This window comes from Neofelis nebulosa, chromosome 1, assembly GCF_028018385.1.
Source record: "Neofelis nebulosa isolate mNeoNeb1 chromosome 1, mNeoNeb1.pri, whole genome shotgun sequence".
Taxonomy (NCBI): domain Eukaryota; kingdom Metazoa; phylum Chordata; class Mammalia; order Carnivora; family Felidae; genus Neofelis; species Neofelis nebulosa.
In genome coordinates, this window is record NC_080782.1 from 95,166,343 (window position 1) to 95,190,382 (window position 24,040).

General features: G+C 36.9%; 1 protein-coding gene and 1 long non-coding RNA gene across 2 annotated transcripts in view; one reads left to right on the top strand and one right to left on the bottom strand.

The window, feature by feature from the left end:
* The window catches only part of LOC131510790 (uncharacterized), a 39,782-nt gene that overhangs the window by 9,059 nt on the left and 6,683 nt on the right, over positions 1-24,040 (top strand). The window lies entirely within an intron of this gene.
* Positions 16,103-24,040, bottom strand: part of CKMT2 (creatine kinase, mitochondrial 2) — a 36,879-nt gene continuing 28,941 nt past the window's right edge. The window contains exon 10 of the mRNA XM_058728313.1: positions 16,103-16,358. Coding sequence (XP_058584296.1) covers positions 16,239-16,358 — 120 coding nt within the window. The 3' untranslated portion in view covers positions 16,103-16,238. The remainder of the gene's footprint in view (positions 16,359-24,040) is intronic.

The window sequence follows — 24,040 nt, forward strand, 5'->3', positions numbered from 1 at the left end:
AAAAAGCTTGAATCTTTTCTTTATTCTTTGCTTAAACATGAGTAAGAATAGTATTGGGAGGCTCCTGGGTACCTCAGTCGGTTAAGCGTCCAACTTCGACTCAGGTCATGATCTCACAGTTCATGAGTTCGAGCCCCGTGTTGGGCTCTGTGCTGACGGCTTGAAGCTTGGAGCCAGCTTCACATTCTGTGTCTCCCTCTCTCTCTCTGCCCCTCCCCCACTCACACTCTCTCTCAAAAATAAAATAAAACATAAAAAATTAAAAAATAAAGAATAACATTGGAAATATTAATCACAAAAGTAACGTGGCGTTCTGACTCAACTCTAACCCTCTTCTGGTGTACCACTCAAGTTCAAGTTCCTAATCATGCTTTTTAGCGGTATGACATCTAGTGCTTCAAGTGAATACTTAAAGCTAAATTAGATGTAAGTGGTGAGATTTCCAGGCTCTCCTCTCTGAAATGAGTACTTACTTCTCTTCCTCTTATGTCTGAGGAAATGCTACCTGATTTGGGAGCTAGATGGTCCCTTCATAGGGAGCAGTGGGAGATCTGTAGTTACAAATCCTATAAAATGGGGTAAGTGAGGAAGAAGCATTTTTTTAAATAGGAAATTTATTGTCAAAGTGGTTTCCATACAATACCCAGTGCTCATCCCAACAGGTGCCTTCCTCAATGCCCATCGCCCACTTTTCCCTCCCTCCCACCCCCATCAACCCTCAGTTTATTCTCAGTTTTTAAGAGTCCTTTATGGTTTGGCTCCCTCCCTCTCTTTTTTTTTTCCCTTTCCCTCCCCCATGGTCTTCTGTTAAGTTTCTCAGGACCCACATAAGAGTGAAAACATATGTTATCTGTCTTTCTCTCTATGACTTATTACACTTAGCACAACACTCTCCAGTTCCATCCACGTTGCTACAAAAGGCCAGATTTCATTCGTTCTCATTGCCAAGTAGTGTTCTGTTGTATATATAAACCATAACTTCTTTATCCATTCATCAATTGATGGACATTTAGGCTCTTTCCATAATTTGGCTATTGTTGAAAGTGCTGCTATAAACATTGGGGTACAAGTGCCCCTATGCATCAGTACTCCTGTATCCCTTGGGTAAATTCCTAGCAGTGCTATTGCTGGGTCATAAGGTACATCTATTTTTAATTTCTTGAGGAACCTCCACACTGGTCTCCACACTGGCTGCACCAGTTGGCATTCCCACCGACAGTGCAAGAGGGTTCCCGTTTCTCCACATCCTCTCCAGCATCTATAGTCTCCCGATTTGTTCATTTTGGCCACTCTGAACTGGCGTGAGGTGATATCTGAGTGTGGTTTTGATTTGTATTTCCCTGATGAGGAGCGACATTGAGCATCTTTTCATGTGCCTGTTGGCTATCTGGATGTCTTCTTTGGAAAAGTGTCTTTTCATGTCTTCTGCCATTTCTTCACTGGATTATTTGTTTTTTGGGTGTGGAGTTTGGTGAGTTCTTTATAGATTTTGGATACTAGCCCTTTGTCCGATATGTCATTTGCAAATATCTTTTCCCATTCCGTTGGTTGCCTTTTAGTTTTGTTGATTGTTTCCTTTTTTTTTTTTTTTTTTGATCTCTACTGGATGTCAGTACCTTCTTGAATGCTAGATAGACAAAAACGACAGAGTCTACCCAATAGCCTTTGAGAGTAAGGCATGCAGACTCATAAACGACTCGTAAGGTGGTAAGTGAAGGAATTACACTGGTAGTAAAGATTACAGATGAATTCATACTTTCTGGGAGATTTTAGAAAACTTCACAGTAGAATGTGTTGCAGACAACTGGAGAGGAAGATAAGAGAGGTGATGGGAAGGAGTCAATAAAAAAGCCATAGTCAATTTAATCATTCTCTCCAGTAAGTTGAAATGCTTTGGTAAATGAGGTGTGTGCACAGAGGGAGGGAGAAAAATTTAAGCTAATGCTTTAGAAAGGATGAAAGTGAACATAACTAAGTGATCAAAATGTGTAGTACAGATTTAGTAACGACATAAGAAGTAATCTACCTTCAAGTCTCTGGGTAAAAAATCATAAATGACTTAGGATGAACTAATGTAAGAGCACCACATAGTAGGGAAAAAGTAGCCCTCCAAAAGGTTTGGCATAGAAAATAAATGGTCTTGGGAAAAAGGTCCTGCAAATATTTTAGGAAATATTTATGGACTCGGAATATGTATAAAATCATATTGTGTATATTCTGGAAGATGTGACCATACAATGGTGAGTTCTATGAAGACAAGTTGAGCAGTCCATACCTCCAGAAAAACAGTTAAGCCAGTAATACCCCAAGGCGTAAGTGGAGGGCAAATGTGTCCAGGTGTGCCCAAAGCAGCTCAATATGGTTATCTCTTGCTAGTTTTCAAATAGAACATTAGCTATATTGGGCATATGTTGCCTTTAGATATCTAAACACAGTGTGTTGGAGCAGGAAAGCAAACCAGATAGTGGGACTTCTTTTAAACCAGATTTTACAGTCTTCAATCTATAAGTGTTGCTGCTTTTCCTGTTATGGGGGATTTGTTTTAGGATAGTGGTGCCGGTTATGGAGCACTGTGAGTGTGCTTAGTACCACTTAATTGTACACTTAAAAATGGTTAAAATGGTAAATTTTATGTATATTTTACCACAATTTAAAAAATTGAAAAACTGATATTAACCCTTTAAAAGTAGTGTTTTCATTTTGATTCTCTTGAAGCTTGCTTTCACATCTTTTATTTACTGTTTAAGAAGCTGTTCTTTAAGAATCAAGTTGTTACCTATGTATAATTTCCCTTTCTTATAAAAAATCAGTTATCAATTTGAATTTAGAAAGTATTGGGGCGCCTGGGTGGCTTGGTCGGTTAAGCGTCTGACTTCGGCTCAGGTCATGATCTCACGGTCCGTGAGTTCGAGCCCCGCGTCGGGCTCTGTGCTGACAGCTCAGAGCCTGGAGCCTGCTTCCGATTCTGTGTCTCCCTCTCTCTCTGACCCTCCCCCATTCATGCTCTGTCTTTCTCTGTCTCAAAAATAAATAAACGTTAAAAAAAAAATTAAAAAAAAAAAGAAAGTATTATTTGTGGAGAACAAACCCCTTTTTGAAAATCCTATTTATTAAGCATTTTATGCTCTAAAGCTTCCCAGATAGTTATGAATGGTACTACTCATTATATACTAATACTTGTGCACAGTAATAGTTATTTACACTGGGGAAGAAAGGGGAGTGTAACTAACATTACATTTTTCAGAACTGGATCCAGGATTTAAAATCTGGTCCCTTTCCTGTGCTCAGAGATACGGCCATGTCACCTTCCTGTGGTTGCCTACTAATTCATTCTCTTATTTTTCAGGTACATGCTAAAGTACGTTCATACCTGAAAAATATTCACCAGTCCTCCCCAGTTTAATATTCTGCTGAATCTCATAGTGGAGTCCTATTTGGAGGTGGTTGGGCTCCCTTCCCCATCCCCCACCTCTGGCACACACACATACTCATGATGTGTCTACTTCTAGAAAAGACAAAAACAGGGCCTTATTGGCTTGAAAGGTACTAGGAGCTTAAAAGAGAAAAAACAACTCATCAGTATAATGAGAAAATTTGGGATCTGAGAGAGAACAGTTGTTTAGTTTCTTTTAAAAGGCAGACATGATGGCAAAAGACAAATTGATCTGTTTTAATTAAGTTAAAGCATTAGACCATTTAAGTGAATGTTCAGTTGTGCCAGGGAGTGTGTTGAATATAATGTGTTACTTAAAACTTTTAGTAACTAAAACTTCTTACCTGTTTACAAGAGGAATGTGATAGCACTGTCAACCAAATTGTTGTGAAATGAATAAAATGCATAAAAGACTTTAAAACCAACTCTCTTTTACTCATTAAAGTCTTGTGGTGCTTCATTAATTTTAATGGTATAATCTGGTTCTGATTGAAGTGCACCGGAATGTAGTTAGTGCCTCATCAGTACTGATGAGTTCCCAGTAATTCAGGCTATGATGGCAAATTACATGTCTCTGTTTACATCTACTCCATGCATGTTTGCCCATGTCTTCAGCACAGCTTTTACATTCCAGGAGCCCAGTGTCTTCTTTTTGAACCTCACCTATGTTACTTAAAATAGATTTCTATTTTCAGAGATGCTTTTATACAACCGAGTTCTGTACAAATATTTTGTGGAGATGCTAAAACAAAACATTTCTTCCCCTTATCTTCACATTCAATATACAGATAGCCTATATGAGTCCAATGCCTTTTTGAAAAGTAAGGAGTCTGATGTATATGTTAAAAAGCAAATAACAGGATCAGTTCATTGCATTTCCACTGTAGCCTTAAGATTCATAAAAGTAAAATTTTTAATTCAAGTATAATTAGTCTACAGTATTATATTAGCTTCAGGTGTGCAACATGATTTAGTCATCCTATACATCTCTCAGTGCTCATCATAAGTATACTCTTAATCCCATTCACCTATTTCACTTGTTTCCTTCCCTACCCTACCTACTTCCCCTCTGGCAACCACAAGTTCTATATTAAGAAACTGGTTTATTTCTTTTTTTTCTTTAATTCTATATATGAATGAAATCATAGAGCATTTGCCTTTTTGTGACTGATTTCATTTAACATTATACCCTCTAGATCCATCCATGTGGTCAAATAACAAGATTACATTCTTTTTAATGGCTGAGTAATACTCCATTGTATATATATACCACATCTTCTTAAATCCTGCTTTTACAATTCCTTAGTTATAGCTCTCAAACTGATTTACTCATTGTCAAATATAAGTTACTCTTACAGAAAGGATAGATAATTATGGTGCTACCTCTTTAATCTTTGACCTCTGTTGTGGGCATTTTTACAGCACTAGGATAAGTGACTCAATAAACATAGGGGTACAAAGCAGGTAATCAAATGGTCCAACGCCATCCCTACCAGAGGAGGAAACAAGAGTACTGAGACATAAGTAGCAACTGGGAAGGGCTTTCTTGTGATGTAAAAGGCCTATCCACCAGATGTGACCTTCCCTTTTCTAGATTCCATGATAACCATTCGCCTTCTCTTCACATAAGTTTTGTTGTTGTTATTGTTGTTCTTTTGTTTGTTTTTTTTGCAGAAAGGATAAAATATAGTTAATTTGGCTTCTTATTCTGAATCACCTGATTGTAGACTTGGAGTTCTTTGGTTTGGTCTTCCAGATGACTAGTATCCATTACGTGCAGATTTTTCTAGTTTAATTCTCAGATGACTATTTATTTACCTTTTTTTTTTCTTGAGGGTGTTGAGCCTCCCTCATATATGCTTTGTATCTCAATTAAATTATAAGCCCATGTATAATGACCTACCTATATTAAATAATTTTGGTTGACCTTTGAATAGTATGGGTTTGAACTGCATGGATCCACTTACATGTGGATTTTTTTAGTAGAATATTATAAATGTATTTTCTCTTTAGGATATTCTTGACTTTTTTTTCTAACTTTATTATAAGAATACGGTATATAGTACATATAACATACAAAATCTGTGTTGATTATACTCTCTATAAGGCTTCTGGTCAACAGTAGGCTACTAGTTAAGTTTTAGGGAGTCAAAAGTTATACATAGATTTTTGACTGTGCAGGGGATCGGCACCCCTAACCCCTACATTGTGTAAGGGTCAACTGTATTTTTAATGTGGAGAGATGGTGATTACTTCATTTCTACCTTGATTATTGAATTAAATACAATAGATAGTCCATAATTTATACCAAAATTATTCTATTATAATTAACAACAGCTACATATCTCTTCACATTAAAAAGTTAGACTTCATTCCATTTAAAATTTTAAAAAGTAGTTACGAAGTTTTTTTGACATTCAGAAATGAATAAGAAATTTATTTCTGGGTACAAGCAAGTGAGAAGTGGTCACGTTTGTGGAAGGGATAATCAGTCGTGACAGGAGAAGGAGGTACAGAGCTGCTTTTATACAAAGGGACAGGGAGAAATAGGTGTGGAATTCAGATGTCCACTTGGAGGTACTTGGAGTACCTCCTGGTACTCCCTTGTATTGTTGTAACACTGTAAAACAAGACCGATGCAAAAAGGGTGCAATTGCCAAGGCCTCAGGATTGAAGGTTTTGCTCACACAGAAGAAAAGGCCCTAACGTCAGCCAAGGTGATAGTTGAAAATGAGGAAAATTTAGAATGGATGAGGGATGCAGCTGAAGAGAAATACCAGTTGCAACAAGGGGGATTTAGTTCATACCACTAACCTGTCTTCTAAGATCTTCTGTAGGAAGTGAGATTCCTGGAAGCCACAGAGGAGCTTCTTCTAGAAGTAAGTGTATATGATACAAAGAGTAGATGGTAGTGGCCGTGAAAATGTATTACTGAGATCTTCTCTTGCAGGGGGCATAATTGACTGACAGCTCCAGGTACAGCCCCTCTGGATCAACCATAATGTTCGTACTGAGGCCAGTGTTGTCATGGTCTGCTTGCAGCCCATAAATGAGCAAGGCCCATTCTTGGCTTAGGAGATGCATGACTCTTCTAACAGGTGTGAAGACCCCCACTGGCCTGCATGAAACTTTCCTGGACCTGTGTTGTAGTCTGGGACTTCCTTTTTTCTCTCTGTCTAGTGTCATGATTCAAACACATCTGCTTCTCCTGCTCCTTCCCACAAATAGCACTTTCATGTTGAATCCTGCCATGGCATCTGCTTTCCCTGCAGATCCATACACAGTTGAGGTTTAAGTCCTTTGAATTCTTCCTGATACTTGGTCAGCTTGTCCTATGGAATACTGAGAAAGGAATGTTGGGTATTTGTTTATTTCCTCTTTAAGTTTTGTCAGTTTGGGCTTCATGTATTTTGAAACTTACTAAATGGATACATATTTAGAATTTTTAAGTTTTCTTAGTGGATTTACATGTGTATAATTATAAAATGTCCTCCCTGTATCTTTTTATGACTTAAAACAAGGACCATTTTATTATCTTTTATGATTATTTGGGTTGCCTGGGCTTAGCTGAATGGTTTTTTTTATGTTTTGGAGATTTATCAGTTTTTTTGCATGCATCTGTAGTTTTTTGTTGTTATTTTCACTGAGTAGGATTCAGACTATTATTAAAATCATCATTTTTAGGGGGTGCCTGGGTGGCTCAATCAGTTAAGTGACCAACTTTAGCTCAGGCATGATCTCATGTTTTGTGGGTTTGAGCCCCGTGTTGGGCTCTGTGCTGACAGCTCAGAGCCTGAAGCCTGCTTCAGATTCTGTTTCCTTTTTTCAGTCCCTTCCCTGCTCGCTCGCTCTCTCTCTCTCTTTCTTAAAAATAAACATTTTTTAAAAATCAGCATTTTTTGCATTTTCCAGTGTCTTCAGGGTATCAGTCTCCTGACTTACTATGTTTTTAAATTTTTAATTCCAGAAGAGTTAGTATATGGTGTTACATTCATTTCAGGTATACAATACAGTATACAATTCTATACATTACTCAGTATAGAACAATTCTATACATTACTCAGTGTTCATCAAGATAAGTGTACTCTTAATCCCCTTGATGTATTTCACTCATCCCCCTCACTCACCTCCCCTCTCATAACCGTCAGTTTGTTCTCTGTAGTTAAGTCTGTGTTTTGTTTTGGTTTTTTTTCTTTGTTTTGTTTTTTAAATTGTACATAAGAGTGAAATCATGTAGGATTTATCTTTCTCTGATTTCACTTAGCATTATGCTCTCTAGACCCATCTATTTTGTTGCAAATGGCAAGCTTTCATTCTTTTTTATGTCTGAGTAATATAATGTAGTATTTATATATTATGTCTTCTTTATCCATTCCTCTATCAGTGGACACTTGGGCTGCTTCCATAATTTGGCTATTGTAAATAATGCTGCAGTAAACAGAGAGGTGCATATGTCTTTTCAAATTAGTGTTTTTGTGTTCTTCAGATAAATAGTAGTGAATTTACTGGATCATATGGTAATTCTATTTTTAATTTTTTGAGGAGCCTCCATTCTGTATTCCATAGTGGATACACCAGTTTGCATTCCCACCAACAGTGCAACAGGGTTTCTTTGTCTCCACACCCTTACTACAGTTGTTTTTTGTGTTTTTTATGTTAGCCATTCTCAGAGGTGAGAGGTGCTACCTCATTGTGGTTTTGATTTATATTCCCTGATGATGAGCAATGATGAGAATCTTTTCATGTGTCTGTTGACCATCTGTATATCTACTTTGGAGAAATGTCTGTTCAAATGCCTATTTTTCAATTGGATTATTTGTATTTTTGTGTTGAATTGTATTAATTTCTTTATAGATTTTGAGTGCTAAACCTTTAGCAGATACATTATTGGCAAATATCTTCTCCCATTTGGTTGTTCATCTTTTAGTTTTGCTGATTCTTTCCTTTTCTGTGCAGAAACTTATTTTGATGTGGTCCCAGTAGTTTATTTTTGCTTTTGTTTCCTTTGCCTCAGAAGTGATGCCTAAAAAATGTTGCTATAGCCAATGTCAGAGAAACTGCCTGTGCTCTCTTCTAGGATTTTTATGGCTTCCGGTCTCACATTTATATCCTAAATTCTTTTTGGGCTTATTTTTGTGTATAGTGTAAGTGGTCCAGTTTTCCCAACACCATTTGTTGAAGAGACTTTTTCCCAGTGCATACTCTTGCCTCCTTAGTCAAAGAATAATCGACCTTAAAATTGTGGGTTTATTTCTGGGTTCTGTGTTCTATGCTATTGATCTGTGTGTCTGTTTTTGTGCCAGTACCATGCTATTTTGATTACTGCAGCTTTATAGTTTATCTTGAAATCTGAGTTTGTAATGCCTCCAGTTTTATTATTCTTTTTCAAGATTGCTTTGGCCATTTGGGGTTTTTTTTTTGTGGTTCCATACAAATTTTAGGATTATACCAGCTCTGTGAAAAATGCTGTTGGTATTTTGATAAGGATTGAATGAAATCTGTAGATTGCTTTGGATAGTATAGATACTTTAGCAATATTCTTCCAATCCATGAGCATAGACTATCTTTCTATTTGTTTGTGTCATCTTCAATTTCTTTCATCAGTGACTTAAGAGTTTTCAGAGTATAGGTCTTTGACCTCCTTGGTTAAGTTGATTCCTAGATATTTTATTATTGGGGGAGGGACAATTGTAAATGGGATTGTTTTCTTAATTTCTCTTTCTGCTGCGTCATTATTAGGGTATAGAAATGCAGTGGATTTCTGTATTTTGATTTTGTATCCTGCAACCTTACTGAATTCGTAGTAGTTTTTTCATGGAGTAGAGTTTTCTATGTATAGTATCATGTCATCTGTGAATAGTCACAGTTTGACTTCTTCCCTTCTAATTGGATGTTTTATTTCTTTTCCTTGACTGGTTGCTGTGGCTAGGATTTCCAGTACTTTTTGAATACAAGTGGTGAGAGTGGACATCTGGTCTTGTTCCTGATCATAAGGGGAAAACTCTGAGTTTCAAAAGGGATGAAAGACCTAAATGTGAGATGTGAAACCATAAAAATCCTAGAGGAGAATACAGGCAATAAAGTCTGATGTTGGCTGTAGCAACTTCCTACTAGATACATCTCTGGAGGCAAGGGAACAAAAGCAAAAATGAACTATTGGCACTTAAGATAAAAAACTTAAAAGGCAATCTTTGGAATGGGAGAAGATACTTGCAAATTACATATCTGATAAAGAGATAGTATCCAAAATGTACAAAAACTTATAAAATTCAACACCCCAAAAACAATCCAGTTAAAAAAAGGACAGAAGACATGAATAGACATTCCTCCAAATAAGACATACAGATGGCTAATAGATAAATGAAAAGATGCTCAACATCACTCACCATCAGGGAAATGTCAATCAAATGTACAATGAGATATCCCCTCATACCTGTCAGAATGGCTAAAATTAACAGCTCAGGAAATAACATGTTGATGAGGATGCAAAGAAAGGGGAACTCTTTTACACTGTTGGTGGGATTGCAAACTAGTAAAGTCACTCTGAAAAACAGTATGGAGGTTCCTCACAAAGTTAAAAGAACTATCCTATGATCTAGCAATTGCCCTACTAGGTATTTACCCAAAGGATACAAAAATACTGATTTGAAGTGATATATGCACCCTAATGTTGATAGCAGCATTATCAATAATAATCAAACTATGGACAAAGCCCAAGTGTCCATCAGCTGATGAATGGATAAAGAAGTTGAGGTATATTGGGGCACCTGGGTAGCTCAGTTGGTTAAGCATCTTACTCTTGGTTTTGGCTCAGGTCATGATCTTATGATTCATGAGCTCAAGCTCAACATCAGGCTCCATGCTGGCGGTGCAAAGCCTGCTTGTGATTCTCTTTGGACCTCTCTCTAGCTCCTCCCCCACTTGCTTTCTCCATCTTTCTCAAACTTAAAGTTGTTATATGTATACTGTATATACATGTATACATACATATGTAATATTGTATGAAATATTACTCAGCCATCAAAAGAATGAAATATTGACGTTTGCAATGATGTGGATGGAGCTAGAGAATATCATACTAAGCAAAATAGGTCATTCAAAAACAAATACCATAAGATTTCAGTCACATGTGGAATTTAAGATATAAAACAGATGAACATGCAGGGGAAAAAGAGAGGCAAACCATAAAACAGACTCTTAACTATAGAGAATAAACTGAGGATTGCTGGAGGAGAGGTGGGCAGGGGGGTGGGTTAAATGGGTGGTAGGTATTTAAGGAGGGCACTTGTAATGAGTACTGGATGTTGTAAGTAAGTGATGGATCACTAAATTCTACACCTGAAACTAATATTGCAGTGTATGTTAACTAAATGGAATTTAAATAAAAACCTGAAAAAGAAAAAAATAAAAGTATGGAAAAAATTTGCCCTTAGTCATATAGTCAATTAGTGGCAGAGCCTAAATTTAAAGCAAATCTTTTGACCTCAAAACAACGTCTTGTGGCTGCCTCCAAAACATGTTCTTGGGTGACTTTTGGCCTGAGAGAGAATAACCAATTCCCTTTGAGCCAACATACTTATGATGATGATGTGGCAGCACAGAAGTCAAGGAGAAGGACAACATTTCTCTTCCCCACTGAAGAGGGCCAGAATGATTTCTCAGCTGCCAAAGCTTATTCTTTCTGCATTCTGCTTCAGATACAAAGATCGTTTCAAATTAAAAAGGTCCTGTGATTCAGAACAATATTCTGTGCACATCATTGCTTCATGAATGTTGATTGAACTAGACCTTAGGAAATGGGAACTACTGGCATGCTATGACTACTTTGGCTGAAATAAGACATTCAACTAGAATTTTAATAGTTACAAGTCTCTTTATCTCTTTCAGGAGACTCATATAAAACATCTTTTATTTGCACTATAATTTTGCCAATGTGCTTGTTTTGTGTGCCAGAAGTATAACTTAGCACAACTTCTGCAAACAGGATTATATCTATCAAATATTTGGCAATGCTTGAGGAGAAAGAATGTTCTATCTAATTAAGATGCTGTTACATGATCTGAAAATTGTCTGAGGAGCAGTCAGGGAAGGATATTTAATGAATATGGAGATTTCAACAAAAATTGAGATGCCAGATTGAGCATTAGGAATTCATGGTAGACATGGTTATTAAATGCATGTCTTTAGATATGAATATCTTGTTCTTAAAAAGGAAAGTTACAGATGAATAATTCCTGGAAATACAATAAAGGTCAAATAGCCTTATAAATCAAGAATTTCAAATGTAGGTAAGATAATTAAAGTCTGTGGGCAAACTAATATTCAATGCGAATGTGGTTTTGATATTGATGAGTAGAATTAGTGGCAAAGGTGACAAATGAATTCAGTAAAAATACAACAAAAAGGAAGAGATACTCGCCATACATTCTGTGCTGTTAATTCTTCCTGTTAATTATGCTGTTGAGGATGATGTAATACAGATTTCAGAAATTGGTTTTTTTCCCCCTGTGACTATGTTTCCATTACTGTACTTTTCATGTTATTGTTTTTTTTTTTTTAATTTTAAAACGGGAAGTTTGTAAGTCTTAATCCACATCACTTATTTCAGTGATTGCACACGCACATTCTCACCTCTCCTCTGGCAAACAATAGTTTCTTTTCTGTATTTATGGATCTGTTAGTTTTTTATTCTTTTGTGTTTGTCATTCCGCATATAAGTGAAATCATGTGGTATTTGCTTGTTCTCTAACTTACTTCACTTAGCAAAATACTCTCTAGGTGCATCCATGCTGTTGCAAAGGGCAAGATCTCATTCTTTTTTATGGTTGAGTAATATTCTGTTGTATGCATAGATGAGCTCTTCTTAATCTGTTCACCTTCTCAGTGGACACTTACACTGTTGCTACATCATGTCTCTTGTAAATATTGCTGCAGTAAACATAGGGGTGAATATATCTTTTCAAATTTGTGTTTTGTTTTCTTTGGGTAAATAGCCAGTAGTGGAATTCTTAGATTTTATGGTGTTTACATTTTTAATGTTTTCAGGAACCTCCATAGTTTTCCACAGTGGCTATACCCATTTACATTGCTACCAACAGGGCACAAGGGCTCCTTTTCTTCCACATCCTCACCAACACTTGTCATTTCTTGTCTTTGTGATTCTGGTCATTATGACAGGTATGAGGTGCTATCTCATTATGATTTTGGTTTGCATTTCCTTGATGATAGTGATGTGGAGCATATTTTCATGTATCTGGCCATTTGTATGTCTTCTTGGGGCAAAATATCTATTCAGGTGCTCTGCCCATCTTTTCATGTGATGATTTGTTGTTTCTTTACTTGTGTGAGTATTTTGCTTTTTGGAAATGAACCCCTTATTGGAAATACCACTTGTACATATTCTCTCCCATTTGGTAGGTTGTCTTTTTGTTCTATTGGTGGTTTCCTTTACTGTGTAGAAGCTTGTTATTTTGTGGTGGTCCCAATGGCTTATTACTGCTTTTGTTTTACTTGCCTGAGGAGACCTATCCATAGATCTACTGCTGAGGCCAATGTCCAAGGATTTACTGCCTAGATTTTCTCTTAGGAGTTTTATGGTTCCATGCCTCACGTTTGGGTCTTTAATCCATCTTGAGTTTATTTTTGCATATGGCATAATAAAGTGGTACAGTTTCATTCTTTTGCATCTAGCAGTCCAATTTTCCCGGCACTATTTATTGACTGTCTTTCCCCCATTATATACTCTTGTCTCCTTTGCCTGTACATTTACTGATCACAGGATCATGGATTCATTTCTGAGCATTCTGTCTTGTTCCATGGACCTATGTGTCTCTTTTTCTGCTGGCATCATAGTGTTATGATGACTATAGCCTTGCAGTACATCTTGAAATCTGCAACTGTGATACCTCCAGCTTTGTTTTTCTCTCTCACGGCTGCCTTGGATGTTCAAGGTCTTTGTTGGCTTCGTGGAAATTTGGAGATTATTCATTCTAGTTTGGTGGAAAATACTAGTAGTGTTTTGATAGGTATTGCATTGAATCTGTAGGTTGTTTGAGCAGCACAGACATTCCAATGATATTCATTCTTCCAATTCATGAGCATGTTATATCTTTCCATTTGTGTAATCTTCAAATTTCTTTGATTAGTATCTTCCAGTTCTCAGAGTATAGATCTTTCACCTCCTTGGTTAAATTTATTCCGGTGTGTGCTCTTTTTGGGTGCAATTGTAAAAGGGATCGTTCTTAATTTCTCTCTCTGCTATTTCATTATTGGTGTGTAGAAATGCAACTGATTTCTGTATATTAATTTTGTATTCTGCAAATTGACTGATTTCACATATTCTGATACTTTCTTCCTGTTTTTTTTTTTATGGGAACTTTTGGGTTTTGTATGTATAGTATCATATCATCTGCAAGTAGTGACAGTTTTACCTGTTCATTACCACTTTAGATGCCTTTTATTTCTTTCCTTGTCTGACTGCTGTGGCTAGGATGTCCAGTACTGTGGTGAATAAAAGTAGTGAGAGTGGACATGCTCATCGTGTTCCTAATCTTAGAGGAAAAACTTTCCATTTTTCACCTATTAAGTAGTATGCAATTAGCTGTTGAGTTGTTCATATAAGGCCTTTATTATATTGATGTCTGTTTCTCCTGAACCCACTCTGGTGAGAATTTGTATCATGAATGGATAGTATATTTTGTCAGATGCTTCTTCCACATCTATTGAGATGATTATATGGTTTTTATCCTTCCTCTTATTAATGTGGTATATCTCATTGATTTGTGGATATCAAATCACTGTGCATCCCAGAAATAAATCCCACTTGATCATGATGAATGATCCTTTTCATGTATTGTTGAATTTAATTTGCTCATGTTTGTCCAGGGAGTTTTGCCTGTATTCATCATGGATGTTGGCCTGTGGTTTTTCTATCTTCTTTGTGTCTTTGGTGTTGGTATCAGGCTAATGGCTGATGTTGTGGAATGAATTTCACTTTTCCTTCCTCTTTGGGTTTTGGGAATAGTTTGAGAAGAATAGGTATTAACTCTTCTGTAAATGTTGTGGTGTAGGTTTAGATCACAAGGGTTGCTTCCTTTTTATATCAGTATCCCTATATTTTTATGCCAGTGCTTTTCAGCTCTTATTCAAAAAAAAAAAAAAAAAGGAATAATGTTGGCATATGCCCCTGTTGTTGGGTCTCTTCAACTCCTGTATGCTTATGTTTCTCTTTAGCTATATGTATTTGCCTTCATCCACCTATTTTCATGTAAGTCCTTTCAGAAGAGGGATGTTGATGTCTGTTGGTTTGCCCAAAGGACAGTTTAAGGGATATTCAGAGATCAGGTATCATAATAATACAATATTGGTTCTTAAGTTATTACGCCTTCTTCTACAAACCCCTTACGTTGTACATGCAATGTGATGAGCACTTCTCAATGCACTTCCCAATGATCACTGTTCTGCTCCCAGCAGCCCTATGAGGTGTTCATGACCATTGTGCTCATTTTATACAAAGGAAACTGAGGAACGCAGAAACTAAATCATTTGATGTCATATGGTAGGAAAGTTGGGACTTAGGCCTCGTCAGTCTGGCTATAGAGTCAACATGCTTGGCCAGGATACCTGTGTTCTCTACCCTTTATCTTTCTGTCCCTAGAATGCTCAGTACTACGCGAAGTTCTGATCTCTTATCTGTCTACAGGCCTTGGTTGGCAGAACAGCCCTCTACCCCATCCCATTCAGGGTACTTAACATAATATCCTCAATTATATTGGGTCCAGTTTCCTTGTCTAAATTTTTACCACATACCAATTTGCCATTCATAAATTAATGTGGTGCTTGTAAGCACTAGCATGAGCACATTGTTTTTTTACTCTAGCATCTGCAGTGTCACCTACAGAATGTAGAATTTGATCTCATTCCTGTCATTGAAGTTAACAACTTTTAATGTTGTGGTACAATTTCTTAACTTGCTACCGAGTTCTCAACTCTTCTGTCATGCCACTTCATGTTTCTGACATCACTTCATGAATGTAAAAGCATAACAAGATTTGAAGTGAGGCCATTCTGGCTTAGGGAATAATCCTCAATTTGGATTTGGTGACCTCAATCGTCCCTAATATTTTTACCCTTCTTCCACCTCAGGACCAACCAAAGGAAGCCATATATGCTTTTCAAACCAGTTCTGTTGGATACCCCATTTCCATGTATTCTGCCTTCAGTTTCTCCAGTGCCTACAACCCCAATCAGGGTATATCTGCAACTTTCCCATATTTGTCACCAGAATGCTTTTATATGCTTATCTTGAATTTGTCAGCAACTTAGTGATCGTGGCTGACTCCTTTTGTGTAGCCATCCCTAAGTAACCTCTGTTTGTCTTCATTTGTGTAGTTATAATTATTTCCACACTCTCAAGAAAATGAATTTCTTCTTGTTCTAGTTGCCAGAAACATGATTGGGAAATGAGGAATTAATCTACCAATGTTGTCCATAAAGTTGTTACAGTGCTGATATTGTAGCATCTAGATGAATGGAGGGTTTTTAGCTTGGCGTGTAAGTGGTCTTAGAAATATGTTTTATCAGTGACTTAAAACACTTTTGCCTGCTGCTACTTGTAATTTCATGCATTTGCCTTTCTTAGGATTTTAAAAAATCAGGGAAACTAAACAGATTAAGGAGAGTTTTATTGTAAAGATAGGACATACAGTGTTACATTTTTGCAAGTCTATAAAAACTCTCAGAGTAAAATATCTTCATGTCTGTCATACCAGCAGACAGATTATTTACAGTTTGGAAAAGAGAAAGTTCACTTTCTGCCAAACTGAGGCAGAGGTGGTGGGACCTTAATATCTTGGCCTCTCTCCAACTTCTTTTCACAATCCACCAGATAGTTGACTCCATCGATGACTATCTGAACAAGCTCAACCTTTGATAGTGAAAAAGACAAATGATTAATTTGCATAGAAGACACATGCAAGGCATTAATTAATAAGAACAATACTGGGACAAATAAAAAGTGCCATGTTAGATGGACTTGAGAGAAATAATCAGAAAGAAGAAATTGTTACTAAGTGTTGTAGAGGAAGGATATCTGATGGTCATTGCCAGAGATGAAGAGCAGAGATATTACAGGGCTACTCAGTCTTTTTTTATTATTTCAAAGATGGAGTTACTACATTTGAGAACTCTTTAAATATATGAAAACCATTAATGTGCCTCTCAAACCCTTTTTTCCCCATCAGTCTCTGCTATGAGTTTATCTAAAAGTAAAATTACACTGACACCTTGTTTTGTTCTTTGACCTGGATCTCTCTTAAGACCTGCGGCTAAGCTGAGCACTCGGTAATCTGTAGTTCAGATATTATTTACACAGTGGATAGCTCTCTGAAAAATTGTTTAAAATCAAATGTTTGGCAATTAAATCATGTTTTCACTGTATCAAGTAAGTTTGCTTTTTTTGAAAAATTTTTTTCAATGTTTATTTTTGAGAGAGAGACAGAATGCGAGTGGATTAGGGGCAGAGAGAGAGGGAGACACAGAATCTGAAGCAGGCTCCAGGCTCCAAGTTGTCAGCACAGAACCCTACACAGGGCTTGAACTCATGAGCTGTGAGATCATGACCTGAGCCGAAGTCAGACACTCAACTGACTGAGCCACCCAGGCGCCCCAAGATAAGTTTGCTTCTTAAAGGAAAGTTTGTAAGTTATATTATGATAAACTTTTAAAAATTCCTGGTTTTTATAAATTTTTGTTTTGAGAGAGAGAGTGTGTGTGTGTGTGTGTGTGTGTGAGCAGGGGAAGGGCAGAGAGAGAGGGAGACAGAGGACTGGAAGCAGGCTCTGCGCTGACAGCAGCAAGTCCTATGTGGGGCTCAAACTCGCAAATGGTAAGATCATGACCTGAACTGAAGTTGGATCCTTAACCGACTAATCAATCGGTGCCCACCCCCCCTTTTTATAATTCCTGCTTTAAAACAAAGTTAGAACTTTGATTCACAAATACTAGTTTTTATTAAATTCAAGCACATCTACCTACGAATTTCTTTTTCCTGTGATCCTCTACCTAATCAATTGTACTGTTCCTAAAGAAATGCAAACTCTGGGGCGCCTGGGTGGCTCAGATAGTTGAGCCTTCGACTTTGGCTCAGGTCATGATCTCACGGTCCGTGAGTTCGAGCCCCGCATCGGGCTTTGTGCTGAGTTCGAGCCCCGCGTCGGGCTTTGTGCTGACAGCTCGGAACCTGGAGCCTGCTTCTGCTTCTGTGTCTCCCTCTCTCTCTGCCCCTCCCCCATTCATGCTCTGTCTCTGTCTCAAAAATAAACATTAAAAAAAATTTTTTTTAAAGAAATGAAAACTCTGATAGTATGAAATTACTTAATTCCAGACAGCATTAAAATGCTTGATAAGAACTCAAGAATGAACAGCAAGGTTACAGCTGAACATACCTTAGGTAGGATTGACTGTAGTCCCTTCCCCACTCCTTTTCATGCATAAGGAAACTGAGCCCCAAAAGAGGATTCAGTCAGAAAATTAGTCATTGAAACACATATTTTTTTTTTACTTATCTCATTGACCTATCTTGGTGTTTTTGAGGGTTTGTAATGAGGTGATTCTCTCGTTGACTGCCACAAGGACTCCATCTTGATACAAATCTTCTTTGGTCTTAAGGTCCCTTCATCTTTAACCTAGGAATTCTTTTCTTAAAATTATATCCTAACTAATAATCAGAGTTGTGATTAGCATTATGTATAGATATGGTTATAGAATTATGTATAGATATGGTCAAATATCAAAAAATCAGATTAAAAAGATAATGGAGTGTCTTTACTGTCACTAAAAATGTTTTTAAATACTTATTATAAGAAAATGCTCATGATGGAATAGTTACAGTAACAAATATATGACTAAATTTTGTTTTTAAAAGAGGTGTTTGAATAACTGCAAAAAAAAAAAAAAAAAATAGAAGGTATGCTTTGTGCTTGGAGAGCCCCAGGGCAGCCCCAACACAGAGTGCCTTGGGAACCCCAGCCCATCCCAGCCACAGCTGCAGCCATCCAGTCGCCAGGCACACACACAGTCTACATATGGGAAAAATATACGTAAGACCATTCTTTCAAATTTAGAAGTAGCTGTTCCACCCAATTCAGAGAAATAAAAAGTTGAAAAAATTGGGAGACAGAAGAATATACTCCAAACAAAAGTACAAGATCAAACCTCAGAAAACTGAACTAAATGAAACAGATAACCAATCAACCTGATCAAGAGTTTAAAATAATGATCATAAAGATGCTCACTAGACTGGAGAGGAGGGTAGATGAACTCAACTTCAAGAAAGAGAAAATCTAAAGAAGAACCAGAATTGAAGAATGCAATAAATAAAAAATATATTAGGTGGAATCAACAGATTAGAGGATACAGAAGAACAGATAAGCAGTTTGGAAGACAGGGTACTAGCACCAGAGCTGAACAGCAAAAAGAAAAAATTTTAAAAAATAAGGATAGGTTAAAGGATCTCTTGAACATTATCAAGCAAAGAAACATTTGGATTATAGTGGTTCCAGAAGGATGAGAGAAAGAAAAAGGTGCAGAAAAATTTTAAGAAATAATAGCTGAAAACTTTCTTAGCTTGGGGAATGAAACAGCCATCCAGGTTCAGAAACCATAGTTCCCATTAGGATGAACCATAGATAGTTTCCATTAAGATGGACGTCCATACCACAACCATGATGCATGATGCATAACCAGAGATACAACCTGTTATGTATAAGGGAAACCCCATAAGGCTTTCAACCGATTTTTCAGCAGAAACTTTGCAGGCCAAAAGAGTATGGCATGAATATATTCAAAGTATGACAGGAAAAATCTCCAACAAGAAATACTTTATCCAGCAAGGTTATCATTCAGATTTGAAGAAAGAGTGTTTCCCAAACAAAAGTTAAAGGAGTTCATCACCACTAAACTGGCCTTACAATAAATGTTCAAAGGATTTCTTAAAGGGTAAAAGAAAAGGCCATAATTACAAGAAAATTAGGAAGGAAAAAATGTCATGAATTAAAGTAAACATGGAATAAATGCAGTAGAGCAGTCACTTATAAAGCAGGTATGAAAGTTTTATGACAAAAGTAACAAAATCAATTATATATTTAGAAAACTAAGGGGATACACAAAATAAAATGTTTTATGTCTATGTTACATTAACACAAAGGGGGCAGTATAAATCAAGTTCTTTTTAGAATGTGTTCGAACTTCTGTGGCCATCAATTTTATAGTCTCCTATGTACTTAGAATGTTACATAGGAACTTCATGGTAACCACAAACCAGAAACCAGTAAGAGATAGATGGAGACACACACACACACACACACACACACACACAAGAAAGTCATCAATGTTGAGGAAAGAGCAAGAGAAGAAAGGAACAGGTAAGAACTACCAAACTACCAGAAAATAGTTGACAAAATGGCAGTAAGTACATATCTATCAATAATTACTTTGATTGGAGCATTTATACCACTTAAAGGACAGTAGGTGGTGGAATGGATAAAAAACAAGACTCCCTTCAGACATAAAGACACATACAAAATAAAAGTGAAAGTGCAGAAAAAAAAGACATTCCATATAAATGGAAGCCAAAAAAACAAAACAAAACAAAACAAAACAAAAAAAAAACAACCAGGCAGTGATACTTCCATCAGATAAAACAGACTTTGAAACAAAGACTAAACAAAAGACAAAGGACATTATGTAATGTTCTAAGGATCAGTCCAACAGGATATACCAACTGTAAATATTTGTGCACCAAACATCACCGTTCCTAAATAAAGTGAATATTAGCAGACATAAATGTAGAAATTGATAATGCAATAATAAGGGACTTTAACACCCCACTCAGATCCATGGACAGATCATCCAGGCATAAAATCAATAAGGAAATAGTGGCTTTGAACAATATATCAGACCAGATGGACCCATTCCATCCAAAACCAGAATACACATTCTTTTCAAGTGCACAGAGAACATTCTCTAGGATAGATAACACGTTAGGCCACGAAACAAGTCTCTGTAAATTTAAAAAGACTGAAATCCTATCAAGCACCTCTTCAAACCACAACAGTATGAAACTAGAAATCAGTTACAAGAAAACTAGAAAAAACACAAGTGCAGGTTAAACAACATGCTATTAAACAACCAATGTTCCTCAACAAAGAAATTGAGGAAATTAAAAAATATATGAATACAAGTGAAAATGAAAACTCTGGGTCAAAAATCTCAGACTGCTTTCACTGTGTCCCAAAGAGGGAAGTTTATAGCAATACAAATCTAACTTCAAGTACTATAAAAAATATCAAATAAATGATCTAACCTTATATGTAAGGGAAGAACAACAAACAAAACCCAAAGTGAGTAGAAGGAAGAAAATCGTAAAGACCAGAGCAGGAAAAAGAGACTTAAAAACAAGAAAAAAAAATTTAAAAAGCAATGAAACCAAGAACTACCTCCTTAAAGATTTAAAAATTGATAAATCATAAGCCAGAATCATCAAAGAAAAATAGAGGATCCAAATAAAATCAGAAATCAAAAAGAAGTAACAATTGACACCATAGAAATACAAAGGATTTTACGAAACTACTATGAAAAATTATATGCCAACAAATTGGATAACTTTGAAGAAGTACATAAATTCCTAAAAACATATAATCTTCCAAAAGTGAACCATGAAGAAATAAAAAATTTGAACAGACTAATTACTAGTAACAAAGTTGAGCAGGTAACCAAAAACTGTCAACGTTCCTGGACCAGATGGGTTCACAGGCAAACTCTACCAAACATTTAAAGAAGAGTCTATACCAAAAAACAGAAGAGGAAGAAAACCATCACAATACATTCTATGAGGCCAGCATTACCCTTACACCAAAATCAGACGAAATCACTACAAGAAACCTACAGGCCAGTATCACTAATGAACATAGATGCAAAGATACTCAACAAAATACTAGCAAACCACATTCAACAGTACATTCAAAAGACGATTCACCATGATCAAGTGGGATTTATTCTAGGGATGCAAGATTGAATAAATATCCATAAATCAACCTGATATATAACACATTATAATGGTATATAACACATTAATAAAATGAGGATAAACACCCTAAGCAAACCAAAGCATCTAACAAAATACCATATCCATTCACAATAAAAACTCACCAAAGTGAGTTCAGGGAAAACAGACCTCAACATAATAAAGGCCCTATATGACAAACCCACAGAAAAACATCATCTTCATACTCAGTGGTGAAAAAATAGAGTTCTTCCTCAAAGATCAGGAAAAAGACAAGGATGCCTACTTGAAGGACTTTTATTTAACATAATACTGTACTGCACCTAGTCACAGAAATCAGACAAGAAAAAAAAATCCAAATTGGTAAGGAAGAAGTAAAGCTGGCACTACTTGCTTGCAGATGGCATAGTACTGTACATAGGAAACCATAGAAACTCCATCATAAAACTACTAGATTAAGTGAATTCAGTAAAGTTGCCCAATCTAATATTAATATACAGAAATCTTGTATTTTATACAATAACAAAGTAGCAGAAAGAAATTAAGAGAACAATGCCACTTAAAATTGCACCAAAAAGAATATAATATCTAGGAATAAATCTAACCAAGGAGGTGAAAGACCTATCCTCTGCAAACTAGAAGACACTGATGAAATTTGAAGATTACACAAAAGGAAAGGTATGCCATGCACATGGACTGGAAGAATGAATATCATTGGAATTTCCATACTGCCCAAATCACACTGTATATAGATCAATGGAATCCCTACCAAAGCACCACTAGAATTTCCCACTAAAGGAGAATAAATAATCTACAAATTTCCATGAAGGCAAAAAAGACCTTGAACAGCCAAGGCAGCCTTGAGAGAGAAGAACAAAGCTGCAGGTATCACAATTGCAAATTTCAAGATGTACTGCAAGGCTATAGTCATCATAACAGTATGGTGCCAGCATAAAAAGAGACACATAGATTCATGGAACAAGACAAAGTGCTCAGAAATGAAGAGGATGTGGAGAAACGGGAACCCTCTTGCACTGTTGATGGGAATGCAAACTGGTGCAGCTGCTCTGGAAAACTGTGGCGGTTCCTCAAAAAATTAAAAATAGATCTACCCTATGACCCAGCAGTAGCACTGCTAGGAATTTACCCAAGGGATACAGGAGTGCTGATGCATAGGGGCCCTTGTACCCCAATGTTTATAGCAGCACTCTCAACAATAGCCAAATTATGGAAAGAGCCTAAATGTCCATCAACTGATGAATGGATAAAGATGTGGTTTATATATACAATGAAATAGTACTTGGCAGTGAGAAAGAATGAAATCTGGCCATTTGCAGCAACATGGATGGACCTGGAGGGTATTATGCTAAATGAAATAAGTCAGGCAGAGAAACACAGATACCATATGTTTTCACTCATATGTGGATCCTGAGAAACTGAAGACCATGGGGGAGAGGAAGGGGGAAAAAAAAGTTACAGAGAGGGAAGGAGGCAAACCATAAGAGACTCTTAAAAACTGAGAACCGAGGGTTGATGGGGAGTGGGGGAGAAGGGAAAGTGGGTGATGGGCATTGAGGAGGGCACCTGTTGGGATGAACACTGGGTATTGTATGGAAACCAATTTAACAATAAATTTTATATATAACTACTAGATTTACTACAGTAAATCTAAAGACAAAGGAGACAAGAGTATACAATGGGGAAAGATTGTCAATAAATGGTGCTGGAGAAATTTGCTGGATGCAAAAGAATGAAACTGTACCACTTTATTACACCATATGCAAAGATAAACTCAAGATGGATTAAAGACCCAAATGTGACGGATGGAACCATAAAACTCCTAAGAGAAAACCTAAGCAGTAAATCCTTGGACACTAGCCTCAGCAATAGATCCATGGATAGGTCTCCTCTGGCAGATAAAACAAAAGCAGTAACAAATCTCTGAGACTATGCTAAAATAATGAAACAACAAATCAGATTAAAAGATGGGCAGAGCACCTGAATAGACATTTTCCCCAGCATGACATACAGGTGGCAACAAGACACATGAAAAGATGCTCCACATCACAAGTAGCAGGGAAATGCAAATGGAAACCAAAACGACACAATCATACGGTATATCTGTCAGAATAGCCAGCATCATGAAGACAAGAAATGACAAATGTTGTTGAGGATTTCAGAGGAAAAGAAGCCCTCATCCACTGTTGGTGGCAATGTAAACTGGTGCAGCCACTGTAGAAAATAGCTTGGAGGTTCCTTATAACATTAAAAATGGAAATACACACACAGACACACATACACAAAAGGAAGGAAGGAAGGAAGGAAGGAAGGAAGGAAGGAAGGAAGGAAGGAAGGAAGGAAGGAAGGAAGGAAGGAAGGAAGGAAAAGAAAAGACGGGCGCCTGGGTGGCTCAGTGGGTTAAGCATCCGACTTCGGCTCAGGTCACGATCTCATGGTCCTTGAGTTTGAGCCCCACGTCAGGCTCTGTGCTGACAGCTCAGAGCCTGGAGCCTGCTTCGGATTCTGTGTCTCCCTCTCTCTCTCTG